Source organism: Danio rerio, chromosome 21 (assembly GCF_049306965.1).
Source record: "Danio rerio strain Tuebingen ecotype United States chromosome 21, GRCz12tu, whole genome shotgun sequence".
NCBI lineage: Eukaryota > Metazoa > Chordata > Actinopteri > Cypriniformes > Danionidae > Danio > Danio rerio.
Window position 1 is genome coordinate 31,681,125 of NC_133196.1, and position 21,085 is coordinate 31,702,209.

The 21,085-nt window shown below is 37.3% G+C and overlaps 1 protein-coding gene across 41 annotated transcripts in view; it reads right to left on the reverse strand.

The window, feature by feature from the left end:
- Positions 1-21,085, reverse strand: part of nrg2a (neuregulin 2a) — a 194,218-nt gene that overhangs the window by 42,833 nt on the left and 130,300 nt on the right. For 33 of the 41 annotated variants that reach the window (XM_073934189.1, XM_073934187.1, XM_073934188.1 and 30 more), the window contains 1 exon segment: positions 4,254-4,374. In XM_073934189.1, the coding sequence (XP_073790290.1) occupies positions 4,254-4,374 (121 nt within the window). 41 annotated transcript variants of the gene reach the window in all.

Below are 21,085 nucleotides of genomic sequence, written 5' to 3' on the forward strand. Positions count from 1 at the left end.
TTTTTTGTGAATATAGCCAATGTATTTTGGTGCACTTAAACAAAACAAATTTATTAAACAGATTTGTATATAAATAATAAATAATATTTTTAGAAATTGAAAGATAATACAATTAATGTTGTAACAAATTCTTTCCATTTTTTCCTTCTCTTAATTTTTCCTCGTTTGTAAATTTGTATTTAATATTTTTCTATAACATAAATTTGGGTGTACTTGTTTTTGGACCGTTATCGTAAGTTATTTTGTACTTATATATGCTAGGCAATGTAATCAATGTGTGTGTGTACATGCCAGCAGGTGCACTTGTAACATGGCACAATAACAGACAGTCTGAAATAGCTAAAAAGTAGAAAAGAAAGAAAGAAAAAAAACTATGGTTCACTGCTTAAAGGCGAGACACTGCAGGCAAAATCACCGTTTTTTTAATTAGTTTTTGTTATTAGTTTTTGTTATTTTGTTTTATTTGTAAAGTGTTTTTTTTTTTGTCTAAATATATAGAAAGTTACATTTTAGGTTATTTTTTTGTGTCATAATTTATCAGTTAGTGTCTGTAGATTTTAACTACAATACATATTTTTAAGGCCTTTTTTTCAAAATAAGTAGTATTTTTCTCCTATATGTCCACTTCAGCAGCACTTACATACACCAAACAGCATAGTTTTATATATCTCTATATTTTGAACGTTTGTACAGAGGCATATAAGGTCTGCGTAATAAATCATTTCAGCATCGATATCGCAAAGTGATCATTTGCAATAGTCATATCGGAAGAATATGCAATGTTTGGATGTCTGGATTATAAAAATCATTTTACAAGTGTTTTAAGGCCTGTGACTGTGTGAGGGTTTTAAAGGCGTTCGGGCCTAAGAAATTGTCCCATTTGTAACTTTGACAAATTAATAACGATTGATTTTTTTTTTAAAAAAAGACTATGCAGTATTATTTTACATTTGATTATTCAATTACTGCACATTTCAGTTCAGATCGACTCATCAGAAAACGCTATTTATATAATTTGCATCGTTTTAATTTAATTTATCTACGTTTGTAGATACTGCCCTACAGAATCATCCCAATCTATCTAAAAATTTTTAATCAAATTTATCCAAGTCTTCTAGTGAAATTGTTGCAATATATATCGCAGAGTGAATAAAAATATCGCAATATTAGATTTTTAAAATATCGTGCAACTTTAAGGGATATGTTTATACATAACCTAGTTCACAGTATTTTCTGAATAACAGAGTGGTTTAAAAGATACATAAAATCCTCTCTGTAAAGACAAGTCAGATTTCTGTGCAAGAAAACTATGCAAATTAGTGCATATTTCATTAAATAAAGCCATTCAAATGTAAACATCATTGTAGAAAGCATTTGCAACTCTTAATATGAACATTAAGTAGGAATTGTATGGTCATAACTATTATATAATAGTTTTATATATCCACTATCTCTATCCACCTGCAGTATCTCGCCTAAAGACCGCATAAATAGTTGGACTCGCAAACAAACTCATTTTGTCATTTGTCATCTCGCCCTTTCGCGGCTACTTGGATTTGTTTTGATGATGCGGCCAAAAATATTTCTTTCGGCCCATAACAAGATGTCCTCAAGCGTCGGCGTCCTTTTCCCCCTGTGATTGAAATGTAAGCAAACGGACCTATTTACCTTGTGTGCGGCCTCTGGCTCTCGTAAATATTTGCTCCAGCACTAAAGCAGCACGACATGGCATTTCACAATGGTTTGATGCACATCGCTCCAGCACACTAAATGTGGGCTGCCAGAGCGGGACCAGAGGCCTGTTTTTTTAGTGTTTTGTTTTGTTGTTGTTTTTTTCGATTCCCCAACAACATCACAGTCGTATCGCACTTATTAACATCTGCACAACTGAACCAACCCGACATGAGTGAAGATAGCGCTCCAGATGGACCGAAAAAAAAGACAGTGAGAGTTTCAATGGAAAACGATGGAGTTGATTGAGGTCATTTGGACATTGCTGGAAAGAAATGAGAAACTCCAAGGACTTGGGATTATTACTTCACTTACCGTGCCGTTTTCTTAATCTTTCATTTAGAAACATTATGAAGAATAGGAGGAAAATCATGTAAGAATATCACAGGATAAATGGGCATTTCTGTGATCATAGGTTTAACTGTGTTCTCGTGATTGATTTGTAGATATTTGATGGTCATCATTAGGCCCGCACGAAATCTGCGTGCACAGAAATCCATAGATTTCTGCAGATTTTTAGCCAATCAATCAGTTTACCTGTGATTGGTGTGTAAATTTATATTTATTTAATTTTTGAAAAATAATTTCAGTAGTATTATTGACTAATATGAAACTGTTCAAATGACTTATTTATAATATAGTTTGTAAAGTAATATTTTCTGACTTTTAGTAGATATATGACATGAACTTACTTTGTTTCCAAAATAAATTAATCTAATCCGCCATTTATTGTAAGCATTAAATAAAAGTTATTTCATTTATTAAGTTTTCAGTTACGATACTCCCAAAATCATTTTGCATAAATCCGCAGATTCTTTCTGGCCCTAGTTACCATGTATTGTCAACTATCAGCGTCATTTGTTTAATAAAGCCCATAGATATATACATTAGATGTCGCCTACCCTGTTGTTGTCTATTGGAAGGGATGCGTCAATAGAGCCGCCATTTTAATACAGGGTAGCGCTTCTTTGAAATGAATGTGGTTGACAAGCTGCAGTGGAGGACTGTGGCCATCCAGAGCCAGAGATATATACATATATCTATGATTGGGAGTTTTCCCGTAGGTAGGTATGCATTTTTTTTTATTATAAAAATTATAATTTTACATCACTTTTCTACATTGATGCATAAGTGATCGCACAGGCATTTCTGACAAAAAGCTTGTGTTTGTGTGTATGGAAATGTATTATCCACCCTCCCTGTTAAATTTGATCTAATCCATGTCCTGAAACACATCCCCTCTCCTGCTTTCATTTCTCATACTGACGGAGGGAGTGATTCGTTTGTGAATGAATCTCTATTGTGAATGACTTGTTTACTTAGCCGACACAAGTTTGCAGCATCTCGTTGTCATATTTCATTTGCATTGTTTGCTGATTTTATTCAACAAAACTAGCATAAGCTGAATATTTAGTGCGAGTTGGTGCTACTTTGCGTTATGGTGAATGCGGTAAATGACTGTATTATCATCAATAACGTGACCTGTTTAGCACAAAAGTTCATAACATACAAAAACGTAAGAAAAAACAAATCTTACGTATCAAATATTTTGCCTTTGTGCTGCGTTTTCTTTGTTTGCTTGTTACTACACCCCATCATCAAAGTCCTGCATCTTCAGATAGGCTTTAGTCTTGACTAGTGCGGTTAAATGACATTTGTCCTGGGAGCACTGTATAACTGTGACAGCGCTGTTGACGCATGCTCAGGGTCCGTATGCGATATCTAGTGCATGTATCTATGAATAAAGCAATCATAAAATATCCATTTATATCCAAATGAAAGGTCAAAGTAAGAAAATGAATTAAAGATTAAAAAATATTTAACTGATAAACGATTACAATTTTCAAACAGCACAGACTATTTGATGTTCGGTTGAAATTATGTTTGTGATTTTTAAAAAAAAAAAAGGAAGAAAAAGATTTATTGTGTTGCAGTTAAGCTTATTTTTATTCCCTTTTTAGATAATTATTATAATCTTTTGCTTTATTTGTAAAATGTATGCATATCATTCAATGATTAAACATTCACTTTCAATCTTATGCACAAAGAAACACCCATCCATCAAAATACATACATTTTTAAATAAATTGTATGTATTTTCTATCACAACCTATAATATTTGTAATTATGCTTTACCTATGAGATATGATTGTTAAAAACACTCAATTATTTGAATTATAATAAAAATAAAAGTTAAAATGTAAGTAATAAAATAGTAATGTTGTATTATGTGATATTATATTATATTATTTTATATTATTTTATATTATATTATATTATATTATATTATATTATATTATATTATATTATATTATATTATATTATATTATATTATATTATATTATATTATATTATATTATATTATTATTATATTATAAAGTGCCCATTATTTAAGAAAAAGTAAACAAACTAGTTATTGAATCCCTCTGTTAAACCTGGATCTAGCTAAAGACAGAGAAAATCCAAGAAAGGATCTACCAGGAACATAATCCATAAAGAGACTTGACAGAGGAGAAACTCACTTGCAGGACAGCTGATTTATACCATGTATGTAGTAACAGTCGCCGCCATTGACGCAGTATGTCTTCTCTGTGTCGTTGCATCTTCTGGCATGGCCCGAACCCGGAGATACTGTTGTGGTTACTGTAAAAAAAAAAAGATATGAAACATCAGCAGGCCACCAAAAGACAGAGCTTTCAGTAAACAGTACATTGCGCAAGACCCCCAAAACACACATGTCAGTTGTCAGATAACATTCATTCTGTTACTGATAATTTATCATTTTTCGACTCATGTCCCGCTGCTTACAATAGCAGTCATTCACTAGAACAATGACTCAATGGTTTCCAGTGCAAATCTCTGTGTGCATCTCTGCTGAGGATCCAGACGCTCGATGGGCAAAGATAAATATTTCAGTAAATATTTCTGGAGTCCGTCACACCACCTGCTCTGGGTGATTCACACGTCTGGAATGAATCCTACTGTATTATCAGAGCAATGGTCAACATGTGGCAAAATACTGTGCCTTATGAGTAAGAAGCAAATAATAAGAAGGAATAAGTAAGGATAAATATTAAGAAAACTGTACATGGCAAAATCACATTACGGCCATAGGAATGTGTTTATCTTTGGTACTAATGTCAAGTAATTTTAAATAATAATTGTAATTTTGTTTTATTTTTTAATCTGAATGAAATGTAATCTGCATATACAGTAGACTAAGACTTTAATTAATTATCTCAGTTCTAAGTAACTTTGAATAGAAGTCAGTGACAAATGACTTGTGTTTTTTAACATGATTTTTCTTATTTCCCTCTGTATTTCATTATGTTTCTGATTGGTTTGTTAAAAGTCAAAACAAAATCATTATTGTGCAAGCTGGCATGTACAAACCATGTTTAATTTAATTTTAAGGCCAAAATATTAAACCATCTTAAAACTGTTTCAAGTTTTTCTCTGTTAACATTTGATGATTTTATAAAGTTAGTATTAAAATTTCTTCCAGATTTCAAACAAAATAACTCTATTTATACTATTTATAATACTATATATTTTATTATAATTTATTATAATACAGTAGTATAATATTATAATAGTATAATAAATATTGATTGTTTTTTATCTCCAGAAAATGACAATTGGTCAGAATAACAATTATTTTTATTGGTTATGAAAAAATTCAAAATTAAAATTCAGGGTTATTCCATCAAATAACTAATCCTTTTTTGTCTAAAGGTACAACATTAATAGTGTTATATAGTGTTTATATATATATATATATATATATATATATATATATATATATATATATATATATATATATATATATATATATATATATATATATATATATATATATATATATATATTTATTTATTTATTTATTTACACTATATAAGAAAGAGAGAGAGAGAGAGAGAGAGAGAGAGAGATATTATGCAATAACAGCACTCCTAGAGCCTCTTCACCCTTGTGTATTACTTCACCCACATAGAGTGACAGCAGATCAATAAACTCGCTACAGTTTGACAAATATTCAGCTGTTGGACAACATAATGTACTTCTTAGGCTTTTTAGTAAAAAATTTACTTGTTTGGATTGCAACTATGCAGTTTATTTATAAGGATAGTGGCTTTTTTAAATATTTATAATCATTAATACAGTGCGTCTTCGGCCAGCAGCCTGTCATTGAGCAGAGCAAAGAAAGTTGACGTTCTGCCACAAGATGGTAACAGAGACTGCATAATAAGCCTTTAGTGGAGAGAAAAGTGTAAATGTCAAATTACAGCTGATCAAATCATTTTAAAACAGCTAAGTGACATTCTAAGTCGATCTCTCTCTTTTGTATGTTGTAGTGCTGTATTTATACCATAGTAATCTGGTAGTGTTTGCTTTTTGGGGGGTTAATTATTGTTATATCCAGATTGCAACAGAGAAACACTGGAAAATCTCTGTAGACAGATGGTGTTTCATGCTGTTCAGCCTTATAATCTAAAACAATTGAGCAAACTCACCTGCTTTGTCATCACTTTAGACATTACGCTAAAGAATCATTCAAATACTAGCTCTAAAGTGACGTTTGTTGATTAGCAACGGTTTCAGCTGTTCTGATGTCAGCTGCAGATGTGAATAAATGGCAGAAGAAAGTAGTTCCTCGTACTCAAGAATTTTTGAGACTGTTTGATTTTAATTTTTATATACACTTATGCCATCGAACAGTTGTATAAACGCAATATCACACTTGTAGCTGTGCAATATGGCTGTATTTCATCACAGGTGGGAAACTAAAGGGCGTCACTCACCAGATGTGTAAAATGACATGGCGTGCACATAACAGTTGGAAGTATTTCACACCAGACGCGCACATTTGCATGTTATTAAAATTTAACTATTCTAAAAAAAAATTCTAAAAAAAGAAAATTTTCATTTGGAAAAAAATGTCAACAGAAGTTTACAGAAGAAAAAGAAATCGAAAAATCAAAAAAAAAAAAAAAAAAAAGAGAATAAGGGGTATTTTATTTATTTGTTTCCAAAGCTGTAGACACACACAATCACACACACACACACTACATATATACATGCAAATGCATAAATGTGTCGTCCATAAGCACACGATGATTGAATTTGTAATCGTAAGCAAAAATGTGAAGACTGACAGAGCAAACATATTACGCACCCATACCTCCACTGTTCCCAACCGCTGTTAAACTAAACTACAAACACTCATGTCATCACCAGGCAATTGATGTTCTTTCAAACACGCGATGGTTTCTGCTCAGCGCAGCACAGCGGAGCATCTCTGTCAAGCTGAAACGCCGTTCAAAGCAAATGTTTAGATGGAACATGCTTGTTTTAATCTCGCTAATCACAACCAAAAAGACTAACGTCTCTCTTCCAGCATTTTTAACAGCATCTCTTCACCACATCAAGCACGCTGTTATTTTTGTAGAAATATTTAGACAGAAATATTAGTATAGCCACATTAATGTTGTTAGTTCGGCTGGTTAGCACAGTTCCTACACCATTTAGGAGAACAAAATCATTTTTGCACTAATGCCTATTTAAAATTAGCCATGTAACCTCTTTGCAGGCTGTAAATGTTCTTCGTATTAATTATACACACCGAGGGATGAGTTAAAATTATGGTGTAAAGTAACTGACATACATGCCACATGTGGTATTTCAATCTAAAGTGGAAAATAAGCAGGAATATTTATAGAACTAAAGTCAGGTTTCACGTTCAAGGCAATCCATTGCAGACCTCCAAGCAAATCTTTATTCCTCTAACAGATTACACAAACATGAACTCATGAACATGTCACCCAGTATGCTGAATCAATTAGCCAAGCATGAGAGTGTGAGCTAACATTATTGGAGAGAGTCATGGCTTTCCATGTTCTTCAGCATGATCTTAAATCACATACTCCAGAGTGGTTTCAGATCCATTACTTTATATCTGAAAACATTTTACTGCTATTATTATTGGCAGATTTATTTCTCTCAAATTTGTACACAGGAAAATGTACATGGTTACTTGTTCTGATCCAATAAATTGCAATCTTTGTAGAATTAAAAAAAGTATAAATTTGACCCCAAACGTTTTTAGTAGTGCTGTAAGTTTCCTAAAAAACATTTTTGTTTCTTTTTATTCAAAAAATGACCAAAGACTTGCTATGAAAAGTGTGAAAGTTAGACAGCATAAAGGCCAGAAATTCAACAAAATATGTCATCATGTTACCCTTCGCTTTCTCTCCACAAATGAAAAAAAGATGACAGTCCAGAGCTCCAGATGTCCAACCGAGAGCAGCTCATCGTAGGACCACAACAACCCCACACATACACACATGCGGAACAGCCGGCTGCAGTCAGGCCAAGAAAAGGGAAACGTTAGCAGATGTGGAAGTGTACTCCACTGCGTATAGGGGCCCTCCCTGATATCAAACATGATCTTGAGGTACTAATATTACCACATCAAATCATATTAGTGAAATCAGATCACTGTTGAGGTTTGGATTACGGGGGCAAAAACATACTCAACCTACTCGTTGACTTTGATGTTCATGAAACTACATGTCTAGTCAGGTCACATTGTGTGGCTCTGGAACCCTAGTCAGCTTACAGAACATCTTGTGCCAGTTTGTTGAAGTAAATACAGCAGGCCTTGCGGAAAATCAGCAACATTTGGTTAAGATGGTCTTGCATAAGTTGGATGTACGTCAGATGTTTAATGAGCATACAAGTGTATTTACTTGCTTTTATTTACACGTTTTAAGAGTAACTGTCGTCAAATGCTGACATCTTTGCAGCAAAATATTTGCCTTTTGAAATTTAGGATGGCATTATCAAATGAATCTGTAACAATACTGACTACTTTTAACTTTCATTTCATAAGTTCATACTTAGCAGATGGATGATTGATAAATCATGTTTAGCATGTTGTCCTGTGAGAGAGCCCTGCGCTCAGATGATCCTCGAGCCTGGGACTCCCTCCCCTTTCATTGGGAGAGAGGGGAGTCTAAGCTCAGGTAGGTCTTGAGAGCTCCCCTGAATTCGTCCATTCATTTCTTAATTCTTAGGGGTTGCGGAATGAACTGCCAACTATACCAGCATGTGTTTATGCAGTCCTAAAACACTCATTTACTGTGCCAATTTGATTTATTTAATTCATGTATACTGCACGTCCTTGGACTGTGGAAGGAAACTGGAGTACCTGGGTGAAACCCACGCGAACATGAGGAGACATGTAAACTCCACACAGAAACGCCAACTGGCCCAGCCGGGACTTGACCTTCTTGCTGTGCTAACCACTGTCATGCCACCCTGCCCTGGATTTATCTAGGAAAAAGGTGGAGGAGTATGGGTGGATGGGGCATTCTTCAAGACGAAGAAGAAAATCTGGTTATTTATGTACGTTTGGATTCGTCTGATTGGTAAATCATATGATAGCTAATGCGGGACCAGCCGTGGTCAATCATAAGCACATGATCTTCTCGAAATTAGTTTATAAATAAACTTCATTTAGGGCAGAATAGTAAATGATGTGTGATTGTCATGGGCATTTGTCTATGAAGCCGGCTCTGTAATCAGCAGTGAATCTCCACCACGTGTGACTAGCTGAAGCAGCGTTTACTAGACAGAGCCATAGTATTCTGCCAAGCTATGCCAAATTTTGCATGTGACGGTCAAATCACAAATAATTATTATGTGATGGTCAAATCACAAATAAAACAATATTGACAGCTGTTTACATAGCTTTTCAGTGAACTACTGTTTGTTCCTTTGTAGTAAATATTGCTAAAGTTAAAACTAATAGCATGTGCAAATACAAAATTTAATGACGTTTTTACTCAAAACTCACTTCATAGCTTTATTCGGGTGTTTAAAATAAGTACTTCTGTGAAATGATGTGTCTTCTTACAAAGAAAAAACACGCAACATATTTCATTAGAGCATTTTAACAAGCAGTGACAAAGTACATATTTTATTGTAAGGAAAATTAAAATAAGAACTCCGGTAACCCATGTGTTGTCGCTGTCATGTGTTTAGAACTCTGATGAATCAAATGAAAGTAGTTTAATCTTCTGTTCTATTCAACACTTTCCTATATTTTCTTATAGACAGCCATTTCTTGTGTTTTTTTTTTTTTTTTAGAAATATTTGCTTGTTCTGTTAGACTCGTGAGAGCACCCTCTGGCCTTCTGTACGTTCCTGTAAGTTGTGCAAGACAACCGAAGCTTTTGCTAAAATGCAAAAGTGATTTTAGATCAATTGCCATTGATCTGCAAAACTCACAATTCTGCTTAGGGCATCACAATAGCCATCATCATACGTGGTTGTGTCACTTTGAGAGAAATCCTGCTTCTGACCCTCTCTCATCAGAACCCTTGGAATCATTGTAGCGGTCCACAAAGATATATCATCACTGGAAACATCTCCAAACATACACCGTTGGTCATTGCTTTTGAGCCCCTGGAAAGTTTGCTCACTTTGAAATTATGGATGGGAGGTATGGTTAGTCACCCTTCCGTAGCAATCCTGAAATCTACCTAACCGTACCAATTATGGCACCTCAGGACCTCAGAAATTACCCATCAATTAAGAGATTTTGAGCCCCTTGAAAAGTGTAACCCTCAAGTATTCCTATTCCCAAGTGTCAACACTCAGGGAAGCAGGTCCAGTTGTGTTCTCCTTGATAATAATCCAGAAACCAGCCACCATTGGTCAAGGACTTTTGAGACTCTTAGGAAGTATATTTATGACCCACACAAAACCATTGGTCAGGAGTTTCTGGGACCCCTGTAAAAAAATATTCAATCAGAATAGCAATTTGAGGCATGGTTGGGTTCCCCTCTGTAGTCATGCCATTATAGTCTTAACCGTCTCCCTAATAACAGCACTCTTGGCCCCATGCCCAAACACACGCCGCTGGACAAAGTTTTTTTCCAGCTTAGACAGCACCACAAATCTCTACACCCCAGCTCCAAGAAAACTCCATCAATTTGTAACATTTTAAAATGTTTATGCTTCATAATTCACACTGTCGTGTGGCACTCAAGAGAAATAGAGGAAAAACAGTAATATACAACTATAACAACACTGCTTTCAGCAACATGCATAAAGGCTGGCCGGGATCCAGATGGTTGCTGGGAGGCGCATGTTCCTTGTCATCCCCGTTCTGCCCCTCCATGCCCGCTGAGAGTTTTAGCACGTCTCGGAGCCTGTTTACCCCACTAGAGAACTAATGACACAGCACACTCAACAAGAGTCAGCTCCCTGAATGGAAAGATGGAGTCCGTAGACACTAAATCAGCGTTCCTTTGAGATCTGCCCTCAGAGCCTCATAAAGACCACATCCAGCGGCTCGAACATTCAGCTCGGCCTTTAAAACATGTGCACAATTTTTCAGAACTGCAGAAGCGAGTATGTTTGTATTCCTTGACTCTGTTTATCCCCTTGAGGGCGAACAGGGGTGCACTGCAAAGCTGGTTATATTAAGACGATATCCACCTCATGAATTTTGCCGCGCATGATGCAAAAGCAAGCAAGCAAACGTTCTGGTGCATGCAAAACTTGCTGAAATTGGACAGCCGTATGCTACTCATTTACATTCCGCACCTTGTTTTTATGCATTATACAACTTAGGACTTCTCTGTACGAAGAGTTCCCAAGCTTTTGCTGACAATCAGATCAAAAAAAGAATGTTACTCTGACATATCTTCCAAAGATGCAGGAAGGCTTGCGTGTCAGCAGCCTGTGGCGTAATTCCGTCAATGTCTGTCATGTTTATGCCCCTGGTCTAGTGATACACTTCAAAAATATCCCTCTATCCGTAATTGAGCTCTGACAGTTACACGCCTGTACAATATTCCCTCGTGTCTCAGAGGGTCCCATCAGCTATCTGCTACAGATCTGGGAAAACTCGACAAATACCTGCTGAGGCAGCATGTGCCAGGGAGACCAGGTGGAGAGAGAAGTGCGAAGGAAGTAGAGAGAGAAGTATGGGTGGGGGGTTGGGAGGAAAGGTGGCTTAAGAACGCTGACTGAAGAAAACAATCAGTTATTATTTACACAACCCAGGCTCATTCTGAAAAACGTATTGTTATATACATTTCCGGAGAGCACCAAGTACATCCCAGGAGCTACGTTTTTCTTTTTTTTTTTTTTTTTGCAGTTTTTGTTTTCACAAATTCACCAGAGGCCACTGTGGATGCTTTTTGAGATCTCAAATTTCTCTTGTGAATGCAATTCGCGCCAGCTCTTCTCGCATAAATCCACCAGAGGCCACTGTCGACTGACTAAATGACTGACTGTTCCCCCCTCCTCCTTCCCTAAAACCAACCAATAGTATTTAAAAAAGCACTAATTGACCTGCCACCCACCTCTCTAAACCCAACCGACAGTTCTAAAAAGCAATCCAAAAAAGAAAAGCCCTCGTCTGAATTTCACCATGTTTTCAGATTTTACCACATTCTCACCCTGTTATGTACTTGTTTATTTTATCTTTTGGCTTCTCTTTTTTTCTTACCCAATTTCTGGAACCGCTCTTCACCAGACTCGAACCCGTCATTGTGGTCAACTCTTCTCTGTGTCTCAAGTCTGCTGACGTACATGGCAAGCTAACTGGACAAACTGGAATCAGTGGGAAAGCTGTTCAAACAGAGGTAAGCAGTCAGCTGCTAAGCGCGGAAAGGAACAATTTCATACCACCCCATACCATTCATTTTAAAGACGGAATGTCTTTAGACAAAATGTCTTTCATTTGTACTTCTGGCTACATAATTTATGATCTCCCGAAACGTATATAGGGCTACGCTTTCAGAATGAACCTGTGTTGCATTCACAGTTATTTAAGGCAGCTGTTTTCCTGTTGCAGGACTTTCTAGAAGTAGACTGCATTCTGTCATAACATGTAAAGTGTAAGACCAGAAAACTTACTGGATAAAGGTGCAGTAACACTAACCATTCACTCTACAAAGTTTTGTCATTCTCATAGGAACAAAACACACTATAGTGCTGAATACAAATCTATCACACTGACCAACAGAACCATACTTCAGTTTTTCTTTTTCTTTTTTGCATCTGATCACTATTGTAAGTGGGCATTTATGTCCATAAAAAAAAATCACTGACATTTTGCTAATATGACCACACCTTAAAACTTCATTTGAGGTTGGATGTAAACAAATCAGCAAGTTCTTGCAGGTGGGGAGAGGCTGTAAACAGAGACATGAAGTCAGACACTTTCAGCTTCCTGTAGTGATGTTCACAGTGTTTTTATACCATCAGCTCGACAAATTTTACAACAGCTGTATCGTCATCATAGCTTGTAAAGTTGCTCTGGAAGAAGCTGTGCTGACTCTTACATTGGCATACGTCACAGTCACTTGGCATTGGCGCCTTAACAATTCTGATAAAATGTCTAATGGCATACTCTGCTTTCAGTCAGATGGTGATTGGTATGCACAGTCCTGCATCAAGTCAAACACACCTAATCAGTATAGAGCTGCAGGAAAATGACACCATGACTGCACTGACTAGCTGATTGATGCCACATAAGCAGAAAGAATAATAAGCACTACTTACTACAAAAAATATTCAGAACAACTGTGTAGCAAACCTGTTTTTGGGGGGTAGAGTATCGTTGAAATCCTGCTTCAGCTGGCCATGTTACAGTTCATGCTAAATGATCAACAAAGCATTCCGAGCTAACAAGGTCAGTTTCACTACAGTCCTTGACAATTGCTGTTTATTCAGTTTCACACTCATGCTCCTTTTTACATTCAGCAACATTGCCAGGTCAATTTCTGAGACTCGTGTTCACAGGCTATGTTACGTTACTGACCCTGACAAGGCTAAGTTTTTCGAGTTCTTAATGGCACGCAACAAGCAACTTTAACTACAGCTCTCATGAGAGGTCACTTTCTCCTGCCTGAAAACCCAAGGGTTTGGCCAGCGAGCTTAGCTCTGAGTTTGATTAATCCTTCATGGCCAAGGAACTGAAAAGAGGGCCTGGGTGGGGGCAAAATGGGGCCATCTGGAAGGTTTCATAAACATGTCTATCTTTCTGCACTCTCCAAAGGGTTCTAGGAAAGTCATAAAAATGAAAGGAGAGGTCCTTTTGTGAAAGTGTTTTATTTTTTTCTTCTAGAGACACATTCACCGCGTCCAAACAAGTAATTCCATAAGTGTAGGCTTGTCCGACAGGTGGTCGTGGCATCTTGTTGCCTTTCTATTAATTTGCAGACTTAACCCTATTGCGTTTGTGGTCTCAGAGATTCCGTAGCTCAATAAAATATCTTCAAAAAGTGAAATATCAGTCTGATGACTACAGATTTTGTGATTTATGATTATAAACAATTTAAACTTTCCAATTCTTATTTAAAAGAGGACATAGGTCAGAAGATTTTGAATTTAAAACTAAAATAAGAGGTTATTACCTAAATTAGCATTGTTATTTAACAGATAAATTACTCAGAACCACAAATATAAAACCACCAATTCAGTTCAATGGAACACGAGGGACGTTTGAAGAATAAAAGCAATGATATTGGCTAGTTTAAATGAAATCCACATTGCTTTGGCAGTTTAAGAGTCAAAGAAAAATCTCCAGCGGCTGACAAACGATGCTTGAGAGATCATGATAGTAAAGCCATGGTCAACCCCCTATACACCAACTCACTGTCTCACCCCCCTTATGCTGGAGATGTCTCTTGTTACAGCTGGGAGCAGAATCCCATCACTGCAAAGAGGTCCATTTATACAGCATGCAATCTTACAGCTTTTGAGTGCTTTCCATTATGCGAAACCATTATGTGCATCCCTTTTGTTTAAAGGGGATGGCAAACCCTTTCAGAAAGGTCTTCTCAATTTCACATTTATATCTGCACCGCTGCATTTATTAAAAGCCTCTAAACTAAATCATATGGCCTAGAGCAAGCAAAGAAAAAACAGCTATCACACTACCAGTTTTGTAGCAACAGCTTTGGTGACTGCAGGGCACCAGAGTTCAGATGTCAATGGTGTTTTGATTGTGTCGCAGACTGGCGCTGAACTCTAGAACTGATGTTATTTTATCTGCAGGAATTATCCATTAAGATTGCTTGCTCAAGAACAAGTGTGCAAATACAAAATGTAATAAATAATTTCCTCACCATAGTGAATAAATGTTTTATTTAATGAACTAACCCCCAGTTATATCATTTAAACATTTAAATGTATATTGTATATTATTTAACTTGTATACGGTTAATATAAAGTTATAGATTTACCCATGTTTTTAAAATAAAAGGTAGAAAGTCTACGTTTTAACATGCAGATCTTTTATGAAAGACACCAGTATTTCCGTACACACAAGCTAACATATAATCCCTATAGGTAAGGCATTATCCTCAGAGCTATTTTACATAATTCCCTTTCAGAGCGTAGCTATAGAAAAGTGTAGTAAAACAAATACATGTGTGGTAAATGCAGAATACAGCTGTGGTGTGGGTGCATTCTTCAGTGCTTTAAGGGCCCTGTGTATTCTATTATCTCTTTAAGACCTTCAGCGTGGACTTGAGACTCTTTATGTTTGCATTAACTACAACGCACACTAGCAACAAAAGAAAAACCTGAAAGGAAACAGAGCTTTCCCTGAAGCGAGATTGCTATAGTAATGCGGTATCCGGTTTGCTTAAACCTTTGTAAAATGTGACACTGGACCAGCCAATGGGAAAAAACACAGATCTTAGAATAGAATATCAATATTTATGCCTAAAGACAGGTTAAGAAATTGACTCTTGCATGACAAACACGTAAAACATACAGTAGTCAACATTTGAAGTGGATAGGCATGAGAGGATAACCGTTTTAGGTATAACGCGGTTTGGAAAAGTCAAGGTTTTAAAACCGTCAAAAATTTCTGTAATACCGTTTCTGTAATACCGTATGCGTAAGATTTTTTTAATTACATTTTTTTTAGGACAACTGTATGTTCAGCAGAAAATATATTCAAAGATGCCGTTTTAAACTATAAAGAAATGAGTGTTTTTGAAACTATACTGAAGACAGCAGAAGTCAATGATTCGTTTGAATTATTTAGCCTGACATGTTTACTGCTCCAAAATATTACAAATCTTTGAAAAAATAAATTATATTTTTTACAAATGGGAAAAATGCTTTAGTTTTTTATCCAGACATTAAATATATATATATATATATATATATATATATATATATATATATATATATATATATATATATATATATATATATATATATATATATATATATATTTAGAGCAGTGATCACAATACCGTGAAACCATGATATTTTTATCCAAGATTATACCGTCAGAATCTTATACCGGGCCCATGCCTAGAAGTGAATTAAAAAGGTTTTCAAATTTGTCTTACAAATGGGTGCTGTTCAATTTCGGGTATCAAAATTTATTGTTTCTTTGATGTACTACGATGCAGATATGAACAACTCAGTATCTGTTTAGTAAAAATCATAACCGGTTATTATGTACTGACGTCATTTATCATATACAGTATGTGTTATATGGCAGCTTACTATTGAGAGGGAGGCGACTGCGAATAAATAAATAATACAACTACTTAAAAAAGCAGATAACTGTGCACAATTTACTACTTGTGAGTTTGCTGAACAGTCTTTCACTGACAGGGAAGTACATCAGAACAGTACAACAGAAGAAAATAATAAAGCTGTAAACTCTCTCAATCTTGTGGCTTCTGACCTTCTGGCATGTTCGTGAGGTAACGTTTTATCTCCTATCTTGGCTGTAATAACGTTACTTGTAGATACAAACACGAGTGTATCTGCAGAGCAAGTTCTCTCCACCCTGTCACCATCTATAATAGATCAGCTGATCACTACGTTCGTTTAACAGTGCCTGTGTTACTGTTTGCTGACAACGCTATGGACCACAAGAGCCAATCGCAGCCCTTTCTGTTGAGCGCATGACTAATCATAGGCTTTTAAGAACCCGCTCGACAACGCTCAAAAAGCAAGTGGGATAATATTTACATTTGTTTATTTGCTATAAATGCTTGTGTTGTTCTGTGCATGTACTTTAGTTTTGTTTGATACATAAACAAAGCAGGTCAAATTAAGGGTAGTTCATATATCTGCCCACTTGTTTAAAAAGGACAAAATTGTATAACAAATAATATATAAATAAATGTATACATTCAAAATTTTAAGACAATAATTATTGTGTTGCTAAGTAAAATATCAAATTGTTTATGGAAAGCATCGTCAATGCACCATGATGCACAGAGAGATCGAATTGAACCAAATCGAAGGGATGATAATCATAACTGAATAAAACCATGAGACCAGTGTAGGTTAACACCCCTATGTTCAATATTTTTAGTATAACTTTATTGTAGGCATGGGAAGATAACCGAGGTATACCGAGGTTTGGAAATTCAAGGTAGAGATCTGCATTCCCGCGGCTGTCCCGCGGGCGCCGCGGGACCCGACCAGATTTCTACGGCGCGGGTATAAATTTCCGAATAAATCACGGGAGCGGTCGGTAACGGGTTTAATTTGGGACGGGAGCGGGCTGTCTAGCAATATCGCTCCCGACTCCCGAGTGAGCACGCGTATGTATGTGAGTAAATGAAATAGCGCGATGCTGTGTTTAGCTTGTTTGTTGCAGTGTGTGTGTGTATGTATGCGCACGCGCGAATGAGAGATATGTGTGTGTTCGTGTGTGTGTGCGCGCGCGCGAATGAGAGATAGAGCTTTGCCTGTGTTTGTGCTTGGTGGAGTTGGTGCTTATGAGTGTGTGTTAGAGGGCGCGCACGCGCGAATGAGAGAGAAAGCTTTGTCTGTGTGTGTATGCTTGGTGCTGTGCGTGTGTGTGTTTACACAGACAGCTTGATATAGGCTGTCTGGACTGTATAACTGGGTGATTTTCGGTTTTGTTCTCCCCCGCTCTTAAGCGGGAACGGGCGCGGCGGATAGAAAACGGGGCGGGTCGGGCAGCGGGACATCAAGTGCTTAATATAAGCGGGAGCGGTCGGGTTCCGGCTAAAAGCTGGCGGGTGCGGGCGGGAGCGGGACTAAAATTTAGTCCCGCGCAGATCTCTAATTCAAGGTTTTAAAACATTTATTTTCTGCTATACCATTTCTAAGGTATGTGTTAACTTTTTTTTTTTTTTTCAGGACAACAGTATCTCCAGTAGAAAAATCTCCAAAGATGTCATTTTAAATTGTAAATAAATCTGTTTTTTAAACTAATGAAGACAGCAGAAGTCAATGATTCATTTGAATTATTTAGCCTAACATGTTTACAGTTCCAAAATATTACAACTGTTTCTCAAAGTAAAATATATTGTGTTCAAAGGGGACTTTTTTTAACCAGGAATTTAAGAAGAGCATATATTAGAGGAGTAATCCCAATACCGTGAATCTGTGATATTTTTATCTAAGGTTATCAGACCATCAGAAGCTTATATCAGCCCATGCCTACTTTGATGCACTTCAAATGTTGACAAATGGTTACATACTTTATTTGCATATTTCCAAAGAGAGCAAATTAAAAACATGAGACTAAGCATGTCTATCCAGTCACTAGTTTGGCAGGAGGCCAAAACTAGTCAGCATGCTTTCTGTCTAAAGAAATTCTACGATGTACTTAAGTGTCATAGAATCCAACTTCCAAAAAAAGAGCATTGAGCGTGCACCAATCAGATAATGAAAGAATGGGAGAAATTATAACAGAAGCCTAGCGTGAACTCTGTCCTGTATTTTTCCCTTTTCATTAACAGCTCTTTATTTTTCTTCTCTATAGCCTGCTTCCTGCTGCATAGCTGATGTGCCTGGTCTTGTCCTCTACAATCATTTCAGAGACAACTCTGAGAAATCAAAGAGTGCTATTGCTCGGGATTGCACAACAAGGCTCGTGTGTAAACAAGCAAGACTTGGGGCACTTACCCAGAGGGGGTGGGGCACTGCCGGGCGATGTGAGGGCAAGGGTGCTTGCTGGGCTGGAGGTAAGTTCAGAGGAGGCTGTGCTAGGGGCGAGTGTCGGCAGAGACTCTGGGAACCACCGGAGAGATGAGACAGGAGTGGCATCTATTCGTGGAGCATCTTCAGTATGGAGCACCTCCTCTGTATTCTCTCCCCTGAGGAGATCCAGCAAGTCAGGTTCCCTACTGCGACTGGCTCCCTGAACAAGAGCCCGGCGGAGCAGTAGCAAACAGGCTCCAAGTCCCAGCAGTAAAAGCAGAAGTACCGGAACAAGAAGCAAAACTCTTCCTCCACATACCCCCTTGCAGCAGGGCCTCGGAGGGCGACGCGGGGTTGGCTGTGGTGGAGGGAAATGTTCCACTCTGGCCCCCGACACAAGCTCAACACTCTGCCTCTGACAAAGAGACACCAGAAAGACAGGCAGTGGATAGACAGACACATCTGGGTCCATCGGAGGCTCGTCAAAATCCTACTTGATCCCTCCGGGCTTGCCGTTCCTCTGCAAGAGCTCATAGGGCTAACGTGTCCGGTACATAATCTCCATTATACTCTTTTCAAACTGCCCTGCACACACATATCTTGCGGCCAGATGTCACGACAAGACTGGCCTCATGCTACCGGGTGTGAAATTGAGGCATTGTGGTTGAGGCATCGAGTTGGCAGATAGAAAGTGATCGCTAGATGTGGGGCTTCAGATCCAGGATGACCCCACCCTAAAAACAGCAGCACCAGCCCACTGCCCACAGTCTGATGGTCACAGCCAGCTGCAGCAAATCCATCCCGCCGGAGCACACATTCACACACCCGCATATATACCAGCATCCGGTCTGATGGGGAAAACAGAGGGGCTCTCCCCACCCAAACACACTTAATGAAGTAATGAATACTGTGGGCAAGACCACCAGCAACATGTGGCACGGTGGGAGCGGGAAGGACAGCTGTGGTAGATGACTACAAAGCGCAGCATCTTTAAAACAAGCAAGCAGGAATGGGAAATATATGCATTCCTTATGTGAACAGAAAGAGTGCCCCCAACAAAGTGTGCGGGACTAAAGAATCCGACCCCAGAGTCAAGGGTCACACACGGCTCCTAATGGCCAACGCTTCGTAATCCAAAACACGCTCCCTGACGAATACAAGAATTTCCAACAGTGCAAACATGCGCAGGGCACCAGGGATGTTGAGGGGGGCATTAGTGGTTGATTAATGTGGGGTTTTCAAAGGTCCCACTCTCAGTCTGGAATATTTGGCAACATTCTCGCAAATGAATTTCACAAAAAGGAAAGAGAAAGAAAGGTCTAGGTCTTAATTAACTTATTTTCCCCCCATTATTTGATCATTAAAGTCAAGAAAAAGCACATTCCCTCAAATAATTGTAACTCAGTAATATGATACATGAAAAAGGGAGTTACAATGTTTTGTAAAAAGTTCCTTTCATACAGTATAATTGCACAATTAAATGCCTATTAATATTGATTAACAACATGTACTTACTATAAAGTTGTGTTTAAGGACTGGTTTTGGATTAGGTGCTTGTAATCATGTTATTATTACGTTTTTATCACTAGAATGTACTGTACTGTAAAGTACATGCAATGTATAACAAGAACATTGCAAAATAAACAACGTAAAGATCTGATGTGAACAAGTAGGACATACAGTATGCGATGGGATACCTATATTCATTTGTAGTCCATTTGACAACACACCCCAATTTTTTTTTGACATTCAAGGCATTAATAAGCCATGACACAAAATAATAAATAAAGTTTTGGAAGAAAGATAACTAGGCCACATATTCCTAAACAGCTTTCCTGAGAATGGCTCAGTGGTTCCCATAAAGATATATTGTGGAAATCAAAACAACAGAGCTATTCGGTCTCTTGGCAGACTATTGTTTGCCAATGTGTTATGTAAAGCTGTCCTATTTGTGCTGAATTAGGGTTGCTGTCACCAGTTGTTCGTGTTGGACTGTAAATACAGTGCATTTGCCATGAATCTTGCTGACTGAGGGTCGACGCGGTCCGCACCGATCAATGTCTTCAGTTCCCTTACAGGTAATTGACATTCTAGTGCAGCCACTGCCAACTTCCCAAAAAGATTTCTAGCATCCTTTAAGCTCAGTTAATCTTGTCATTTGGGCTGCTGAAAAAAAAAAAAAAAAAAAACCTGAAGTGCCTGATTGTTGCAACAGAAATAGAGCTCAGGTGGTGATATAGAATCCTGCTTCAAATAGACGATTCAAAGAAAAAATAGAGGACTTAAAATATAAGGTTCAACTTATACTGGCGCCAATCCAATGCCTAAATCCCACATTATAGATAAGATCTAATAACCCTGTGATACCTACAGTTAAATTTACATACATTTCATC